At 37.0% G+C, this 9,645-nt stretch overlaps 1 protein-coding gene across 2 annotated transcripts; it reads right to left on the bottom strand.

The window, feature by feature from the left end:
* Positions 1-246: 246 nt before the first annotated feature.
* LOC129887711 (uncharacterized) lies at positions 247-7,713 on the bottom strand. 2 transcript variants are annotated; one of them, XM_055962910.1, is made up of 5 exons: positions 7,561-7,713; positions 2,933-3,041; positions 2,750-2,852; positions 1,202-1,394; positions 247-453 (listed from the first exon to the last, which is right to left on the bottom strand). In XM_055962910.1, exons 2-5 carry the CDS (start codon positions 3,011-3,013, stop codon positions 387-389), a joined length of 444 nt encoding a protein of 147 aa, XP_055818885.1. In that variant the 5' UTR covers positions 3,014-3,041; positions 7,561-7,713; the 3' UTR covers positions 247-386. The 2 variants fall into 2 exon arrangements, with proteins under 2 accessions (XP_055818885.1, XP_055818884.1); XM_055962909.1 differs by lacking the exon at positions 7,561-7,713 and having other exon boundaries at positions 2,933-3,783.
* Between the last annotated feature and the right edge of the window lie 1,932 nt (positions 7,714-9,645).

Here is a 9,645-nt window from a genome sequence, read left to right as displayed (position 1 = left end):
AATAAATATTAAAAAATTCATCAAACATATATAAATATTTATCAATTAATAATCGATATTAACTTGAGGTTACCACCAAGTATTGTGGTAGGATGAAGATGCCCACTCAAGCCTAAGATTTCAGGTTTGAGTTGTGGTCATTACAAAAAGAAGTTGGTATAGAGGGGCTTTATGTGAAGTAACTTCAGATTAGTTAGAATCCATAAATTTCAAATTCTGATACCGCCTCTATAATACAAGGATCGATAAGAAGATTAAAAGTAAAAATATATTAAAGTTACACCTTATATAGTTCAAAAAGTGAAACCAAAATAAGCAATAATAACCCTTCACATCAAAATTTGAATATTACATATTAGGAAAGAACTTATAATCTGCTTATATAGCTACATGGATCTACTGTTGTCACTGTTAACTCTCTGCTTTCTATTTGGAGACATGTCTTCAAAAAACCTACAGCACAAGTTAAGAACTTAGTAACCCAGGCTGTGTGTGAAGGTCTGAAATCATTTATCTTCAGAGCACGAAAAAGAATATCGAAACACACGGTATCTATAGTTCGAATAACCAAAGGTCTCAAGTTCGAGCCACAAAAATAGAAAAAATCATGGTAAGGAGCACTTCCCTCTTTAATGGGCCTTACCAGGCATGAATCTAAATTAGTTGAGGTCCAAGGGAGAGCAGGACACCACGAGGGAGACCATAGAAAATTTATTGGACCTATAAACTATAGAAAAGAATGTGACTTAACGTATCGAGGAAATCAAAAGTTAGGAAACAAAACATTGTTTTATGCAGATCTAATTAAGTGTCCAGAACATGAGATTGCTCACAAAAATGCACGAATCGTGAAGTCATGCTCTTTTGCCTATAATAATTATGGTGTCCGAGGCCAGCTTGCATGCACTTCGCTTATTCTATGGGATACCTACTACCACCTCCCACCAAGTCACCAATAATAGGTATCAGGTAACCCTGTTCACCAATGCTTAAGACTATAGAGAAGAAATCGCCTAGTGTTCTTGTCTCAGTTGAGATTTGAACCTAAGACCTCATGATTTTCCTCTCATTTCTCTGACCACTAGGCCACACCCTTGGGTGCGTGAAGTCATGCTTTCAAAGCTATCAATAAGTTGGGAATCCAGTATGATTCATAAATCAATTCATGGGGTAATGATTAAGTGAGTTGTAGAGAACTTACATCTCCATAATTCTCTTCCTCTTATCGTTGCAAATGTAGGAGCTCAGCTGTTCAACCCCCATATTTGCAAAAGTCTTGTCTAGACCGTAATTCAACAAATTACATGCATCTAAAGTTGATGAGGACTCGGCTGTACCAGGTGTACCGGAGAGATCTTTAAGTTTTCCATTAAGATTCTCCATCAAAATGAAACCTGCCGAATAGACATTATCAAATAATCATGAAGTGATCAAAACTTCAGTTAAACGGACGTGTGATTCATGTCAACTACATGGATTCTTTCTGCATGTTATAACTAGGAGTAATAATTACACCGAAAAAGACTTTGGTAGGTTAAAGCCTTGGCAGCCGAAAAACAGGTGTGATTATGTGAATTGTTTTTCAAATTATCCAGGGGAGTAAACCTGATCTCATTAAGGCATATATGGTAAAGTTTTTTGAAGTCACAATAATGCAAGATATTCATGCAGGATAAATAAATAACAACAACACAAGAAGAAATAAACAATGAAGGAAGTAGGAACCCTCACTAGGGTAGTAAAACCCACAATAACTCAATAATTCTACGAACATTCAACTTTAAAGAAATGCGAAAAAATACATTGCGTTTCTAAATACCAAGTTTCCTATAAGCTACCATTCTTCTTATTTTCTTATAAGAAGAAGACAATAGATAAAAATAAATTATGTTTAACAAGTAATGCATCAATTTAATTACTGATTTAATAAGCATTTAATGGATTCCCAGTGGATGGTATATCTTGGTAATGTTCTGGGCAGATTTATATTTTCTGATGTAATTGAAGGCAAAGAGGAGAAATTTCGTGAGAAGACTCTTCTTGGCAAGAGGTTTGGCGATTTTATAGATAAGTTCAATAAACTTCAGCAATGTGGAAATGTAGACAGTTATTTGGGGCAACTGGAGGGTGCAACCGTTATGATGACGATTAACCTCCATCTTACTGAATTCCACTTTGTAACTGAATTCCACTTTGTAACTTGCTTTGTCCATTACTGAAACGTGAGCTCAAGTCTCTAGTGAGGATAGCCAACCCTGTCACCCTCATGGATGCTTATGAAGTAGCCCGACTGCATAATGAATCCATTAAAGCTCTTCATAGATAAACCTCTTTCAAGCCGTTCCCAATACGTCCTAAGCCTTCTAGAATCCTCGAATATGTCATCTCAGACTTGTTTGCCCATTCTACGTTTCTTTCTTTAAATTATGTTTGGAAGTATAATACAGATGTAATGACTGAAAAACTGAATTCCCTCCTCTCATATTCCCTCTTATCTTTTGCTTGCATTCTTTTCCTTCTCCTTTTGTTCTTTACTTACGATAAATGTGCAAGTTTTTTGCTATTGAGCTCAAGTGTAACAATTTTTTTTTAAAAAAGAGAGGTTACTGTCAATCTGAAGGAAAATAAAAACAGACAAAGAATTCACCAATTACTACAGCAAACCCCAGTTTATAGATGATGCACCATTCAAATTTCGAGTAACGAATAATTTTTACAATCTTATGGAGAGGAGGAAGAAAAAACTCACTGAGGGCTCGAAGGGTCTTCAAATCAAACTTGATAGCTAAAGACTTATGACCAATCTTTTTGGCACGTTGTTGTATCAGAACTTTCAAACCTATCAATAAATCCTAAAAATTCAACCAGGTCATACATAAGATATTTGTCATCACCCAAAAGAAAAAGGGAAAAATGAGCAGAGATAACTTACAAGCTCAGATTTGGTTAAGGAACAAAGCCACCGAACATCTTCAATTCTATTATTCCCTAATATAGCCATCTGTTCTTTCATCTTCCTTTGACGTGCAGCTAAAGAGCACCTGATGGGAAGAGGTAAAACTTTTTTAAGCATTATTGCAAGGGTGTAAGTTTTTTATCATTTCTATTTAATATGTTTGCAGAGGCCAACCGAGCAAATCGGCTAAGGAAAAAAATTACTTCGATGCACTGTTTGCATCAAATCAAACTTATTTTTCATGATTAAGGATGGACTCAAGTAACAACACACATCACTTAATCATGACAAATGATAAACCCTTCATTAAACAACATATATGCACTAATTGGTGTAATGCATGCAACAAATGCTGACATTTGTGGATTCGAACACATGAATTACTTTGAATTGTGACTTTCTTTGACAACTAGATTGTACTTGTGGACTTTAAGGATGTACAGTTTAATGGGAGAAATAGGGAATTGAATGGAAAAAAGAAGTATGTTTTTTTCCTTTCATATGTATAACACTGTAGTAAAAATATACGATTAGATTTTTCTGTAATTCGAACACTTGATATTTGGTAAAATTGTGGTCTCTTGACTATACTGAGGAAAAACATATATACTATCTACACGAAAATATGAAATTAAAATGACATTCCCCACTCACATTTGACAGTGAAGACACCAAATTTTCATAGTGTTCCTAGAGAACCCTGATTCTTTCCACTACTAGAAGGATAGAGGTGGAAGATTATTACAATTTACAGCACAAGTATTTAAATTTTCCAGAAAATTATGTGAAGACCACGTTAGGTAAGAAGAGTTACCAATGTTCCATCGGTTCCACTGATTTTAGTTTTCCCTTTTTTATATATATAAAAAAAAATGTTGTGGGATTTCACTGGGTTGTTGTTGTTGTGAGCGTAATGATCCCTCTATACAAAAACAAAGGGGATATCCAGAGTTGCAACAACTATAGAGGTATCAAGTTACTAAGTCACACTATGAAAGTGTGGGAAAGAGTGGTGGAGATGAGGGTGAGGAGAGACGTGTCTATTTCAGAGAACCAGTTCGGATTTATGCCGGGACGCTCAACTACAGAAGCCATCTATCTTATGAGGAGACTGGTGGAGCAATATAGGGAGAGGAAGAGGGACTTGCATATGGTATTCATCGACTTAGAAAAGGCCTACGATAAAGTTCCAAGAGAGATACTATGGAAATGTTTGGAGGCTAAAGATGTACCCGTGGCATACATTAGGGTGATCAAGGACATGTATGAGGGAGCCAAAACCAGGGTAAGGACAGTAGGAGGGGACTCAGAGCATTTCCCAGTTGGGATGGGGTTGCATCAAGGATCAGCTCTAAGTCCATTTTTATTTGCCTTGGTAATGGATGCATTGACGCGACAAATTCAAGGTGAGGTGCCATGGTGTATGCTTTTCGCGGATGACATAGTCCTGATTGATGAGACTCGTAGTGGAGTTAATGCTAAGCTGGAGGATTGGAGACATACCTTGGAGTCTAAAGGGTTTAAGCTGAGTATGACCAAGACAGAGTACTTAGAGTGCAAGTTTAGTGAGACACCTCAGGAGGTTGGCGTGGAAGTTAAGCTTGGTGCCCAAGCCGTTCAAAAGAGAAGTAGTTTTAAGTATCTTGGGTCTATCATGCAAGGCAGCGGGGAGATTGACGATGATGTCACACATCGTATTGGGGCAGCGTGGATGAAATGGAGGCTCGCTTCCGGAGTGCTATGCGACAAGAAGGTGCCACCACAACTTAAGGGCAAGTTCTACAAAGTGGTGGTTAGACCGGCTATGTTGTATGGGGCAGAGTGTTGGCCAGTTAAGATCTCTCACATTCAAAAGATGAAAGTTGCCGAGATGAGAATGTTGAGATGGATGTGTGGTCACACCAGGAGCGACAGGATTAGAAATGAGGCTATTCGGGACAAGGTAGGAGTGGCCTCGGTGGAAGACAAGATGCGGGAAATGCGACTGAGATGGTTTGAGCATGTGAAGAGGAGAGACACAGATGACCCAGTGAGGAGGTGTGAGAGGTTGGCCATGGATGGTTACAGAAGAGGTAGGGGTAGGCCGAAGAAGTATTGGGGAGAGGTGATTAGACAGGACATGGCTTAGTTACAGCTTACCGAGGACATGACCTTAGATAGGAGTCTGTGGAGGACCCACATTAGGGTAGAAGGCTAGTACATAGTCTCGTTATTCTTCCCTATTCATAGGCGCACTAGCATATTACAATTCCTTGTACTCTCATTTCTGCTATTTCTGTTACTATTTATTGCTTTCAGTACTTTTGATTACTCTATTTTATCTGTGATGCCTTCGTTATTTATTTTTCTATAGCGCTTTGAATTTCTTAACCTTATCTGACCCCCTTTTATGCCTTTTTTGAGCCGAGGGTCTCTCGGAAACAGCCGTCCTACCTTGGTAGGAGTAAGGTCTGCGTACATTCTACCCTCCCCAGACCCCACGTTGTGGGATTTCACTGGGTTGTTGTTGTTGTTGTTGTTGTTGTTGTATATATATATAAAAAAATCAGATAAACAATAGCAAAGTGATATATTGTTTTCAAAACTTAACTTCAAAAAAGAGAAACATAGTTTGCAGGTAGGTTGTACTACATTTTGGGTTATATAAGTGCACACATGTAGTCATGTACCATGAAGAAAGAGATATATTGTTTTCAAAATTTAACCTGAATAAAGAAAAAACATAGTTTACAGGTAGGTTGTACTACTTTTAAGGTTATATAAGTACACACATGTACCATATTTGCTACTGAAATAGAATGAAGGGGGTTCATTCGAGTTTACGCTTTTTTTTGTTGATAAAGATAACAATTCGAGTTTACGCTTTGGCTAAACAAGGAAAGGACAGGATTATGAGTGTTAACTTCTCAATAGATTAGGGATGATACATTGATGACAAACACACACACACACACATATAGCCTATGCAGCTTAACCTTTTGATGTAGCGAACAAATACGTTCACAAAGAGATCTTTTTCCTTTTTGATTTTTGTTTCAGGATGTCATGCACATTTTAGACTGCAAATACAGCACCCTGTCTAATTCACAGAGAGATATTCATGCAAATGAGCAGCCACCAACAAGAACTGAATAAGCCACGAATTGTTTCAAATAGCTCAAGAAAGACAGCAGAAAGCACTGGACTTCAAGAAACTGAGAAGCAATGGCATGGAAAAAAGAAGGTGGCCCAGGTAGTATATGGTGATTATAACCATACACATTAGGTACTAATGGAACAGGGATAATGCAACAGCAAAAGAAGGAAAACTTGAATATCAGACATTATATGGCAAGGTACTGGGATGACAGCCTATTACACATGGAATTGGCAGGAAAGATTCTTAGATGTTTTATTATTTGCAAATTAGTGCTTGAATTTATTACAGTTGCCATTTTACTGTTGTTACAAGTAGTGGCAGCCATTGTCTTCTGTGTGAATCCTCTTAGCCATATACATTTTTTTAATGTATTCACTGAGAAAGCAATGTGTGACTATTTAGCAGCTTCTGTGTTTTTCTTTTAATTTGTGTGGAGTTTGGGTCAGCTAGCGCACACCTCAAATTTGGACGGATCATAATGGGTTAAAACAACAAACGGGTCAAGACCCAACCCAACCCAAATTTGCTTGGGTCAAAACAAGTTGGGTAGTGGGTTACAGAATGGGTTAAGACCCACCCAATCCATTTGTTAGTAAGTTTTAATTGTTTTTTTGTTCTTTTATAATATTTTAGTACCTAATAAAATTATTATTTTTTAATTATGACTATATATAACATATCAACTTAAAACAAAATGAAATTTTTTTGACAAGATTTCTCTTGAGCTTATAAATGAGCAGGTCAATAACACGCCCAAACTTAAATGGGTTGGGCGAGTTGGGTTTGATTTTTCCAGCCCTAATTCTCAACCAAGTTCATTGATCACTAAGTCACATTCTTAAGTGCCTCATCTTGTTATCTTTTTATTCTGATTTGCTTTTCTTTTCAAGATCTCTCTCTTCAAGGAATGTGTCCTGCCCATACCATACATGTTTAGAATAAGAATTTATTTTCAATACTGGAGCTATATTTCAAGTTCCAATTTTGCATCAGTACGTCTTTCATCCTCTTTAGCCAGCAAAAATCTATGAAGGAACCTGTAAAATTTAGGTACAAACAACAACAACATACCCAGTGCAATCTCATGAGTAAAGTCAAGGGAGTGTAGATTGTACGAACACCTTACTCCTCCTACCTTCGGAGGTAAGGAGGTTGTTTCCCATAAACTCTTCACTAGAGAAAAGTCATATCAAAGCAGATACTAAAGAAAGCATGACAAAGCAAATCTAGATGAAAGAAACAAACAACAACAACTACAATAAAATAGCGCGTACAAGAGACACTACAAAGTAACAAAAATCGAAGGATAAGAAACTACAAGCGAAATACTACAACTATTAGTATGGAAGGATAAGCGAGACAAGACTAAGATAAAGCCAGAAAAATCATTGATAACACCAGATACAAGCAAAATAATCCAAAGCTGAAATAAGGCAAGAAATAGTTTTTTTGAAAAGAGACTTACAATTACGGAGGACGCAGGAGATCGGTGTGGCAGACTCGCAGCAGCGTCACGCCGGCTCCGGCGCAGGGAGGTGGACTGACGGCGGCGAACTGACGGCGGGGCAGCAGGGGATGATCTTTTTTTACGAGGGATTTTTGGGGGAAATAAAAAGGAAATCTCATACTTATAACGAAAAGGAAAAATGACGATTTTAGTCTCTTAAGTTTATTGGCTTGTTCATTTTGGATCCTCATTTTAGTGGACTGAGCATATTTAATCTTTTTTTTTGAATTAAATATGCTGTTGTAGTCCTTAAACTTATTACATTACTGCTGAAAATATTTTTATAACAACAAAAACAAATAATTATAATAATGTAATCATATTAAATAGTGTTTTGATGAAATTTTTGCTAATTAAAAATTGTATAATATTGCTTTAAGTGTTGATTGACTGTGAGGTTAAGGACGAAATTAAGTTAAGAAAAGACGATTCAGTTGAATTTTCTTTACTGAAAATTTAACATATATTAACGATCTTTCTCTTTTTTTATGGTTATATATAATTATTAAATTTGAAGGGAAATTTTTTCAAAGCCCATGCTAAAGTTGTAATTTTCTTTTTATTATGTATGGTAATGTTCACGATTGTTACCAGAAAAAAAAATCAACCTGTTTCTATTTTCAAATTTTTCAAAAAGAATTGACGTAAACTGGTCCTATAAATATGCATTCTTTCTTTGATAAATTTTGATTTCGCTTCAGCTTCCTAAGAAATATATGCTCAAAAGATTTATTTATTTTTATTTTATTTTATGGAAAACGGACCTTGCCCCGAGGCTCCCACCCCTCGTGACGGTCAGGGGTTGAGCCGCACACCTCCAAGCCTTATTATAGATAAAAAAAGACAAAATACAAGGAGGGGGACATAAATCTTACCTTCGAAATTAAGGTGGTTCATAAGTCGAGTAGCCTACTAAGGTCACCGACTTATCCCCAATTACAACAAAGGAGAGATCTTAGACTATGTACTTAAGAGAGGACTCTTCTCGTTACAAATGTGAGAGGACTCCTCTCGATACAAAACAACTAAGAAAACATAAATAAGGGAGACTCTCCCTTTTACAATATAATCCTAACTATAAGTTATTCATGAAAGCTATATCTAACTATAGATACAAGAAATGTGAAGCTCAAACAATTGAGTTATATACCAAGGTTCAAGTCAAGGAGGTTGTTTTATCCTTTTTAGTTTTCTTCTTCTAAAACTTGTCATCCCTAGCTTGTCCAACTTGATGTAGCCTTTGGTTTCTTGTGGTAGTTGCTGGAGATTGTAGAAGTGTAGTGTGTGATCAAGCATATGGTTGTACTTAGGCAAAGTATCTGCAGGAAAGTTTGCTTCTCGGAAGACATGTTTGCATTAGAAGAAGTCCAACAGTTGGACCAAATGTTAGAGCTCTGCAGTGAACTTTTGAATGCTCCAAGGTGGTTTGATGTCCAGCTTCAGCCACTTGATCACAAGTTCATAATCGACTTCCAAAATGACTCTACTATAACCATGTTGGAGGCACCAAGTGATGCCAAAACTGGCTGTCTGCACTTCAGCTTGATTATTGGATCCAATAAAGCATACATCAGATTACCCTTGTGGTCCCTTACTATGCCTCATGCTCCTACTTTCCCTGGATTGCCTATGGCACTCCAATTTGTGTTAAGTTTAACAATGTTAGGGAGAGGTTTGAGCCATCTAACTTGAGTTACCTTTATGTCATGCTTGCAGTTTTCTATCCAAATAACTAGATCCTTCCAAACAGTTGGCCAGGAAATATATGGAAAAGCAGTAGTAATCAGCATGTATATGTCCTTGACTATAGTGAACTTCACTCTAGTAGTACTAGACTTCTTTCCTCCATATTTACTTGCACATCTGTTCTTCCAGATATTCCACCAAATAAATATAGGGATGGCTTGCAGCATGAGTTTATGTACAACATTGTTTGGTTTGTAAGTCCACCAATTCATCAAGTTGCTTCTGATGGAGTTGTGGTCCTGCATAATTCCCCACCAGCTGGAGAAGTATTTCCAGATGTGCTTAGCAAAGCTTCCA

This window comes from Solanum dulcamara, chromosome 4 (assembly GCF_947179165.1).
Source record: "Solanum dulcamara chromosome 4, daSolDulc1.2, whole genome shotgun sequence".
Classification (NCBI taxonomy): domain Eukaryota; kingdom Viridiplantae; phylum Streptophyta; class Magnoliopsida; order Solanales; family Solanaceae; genus Solanum; species Solanum dulcamara.
This window is presented reverse-complemented; position numbering and strand designations above follow the sequence as displayed.

Coding starts and splice junctions, on each gene's coding strand:
- LOC129887711 (XM_055962909.1), bottom strand. CDS start 3,073: ATGCTTAAAAAAGTTTTACCTCTTCCCATCAGGTGCTCTTTAGCTGCA. Junction 1,395..2,749: donor GAAGACCCTTCGAGCCCTCA/GTGAGTTTTTTC, acceptor TCTATTCGGCAG/GTTTCATTTTGATGGAGAAT. Junction 454..1,201: donor AGGAAGAGAATTATGGAGAT/GTAAGTTCTCTA, acceptor CTTGTGCTGTAG/GTTTTTTGAAGACATGTCTC.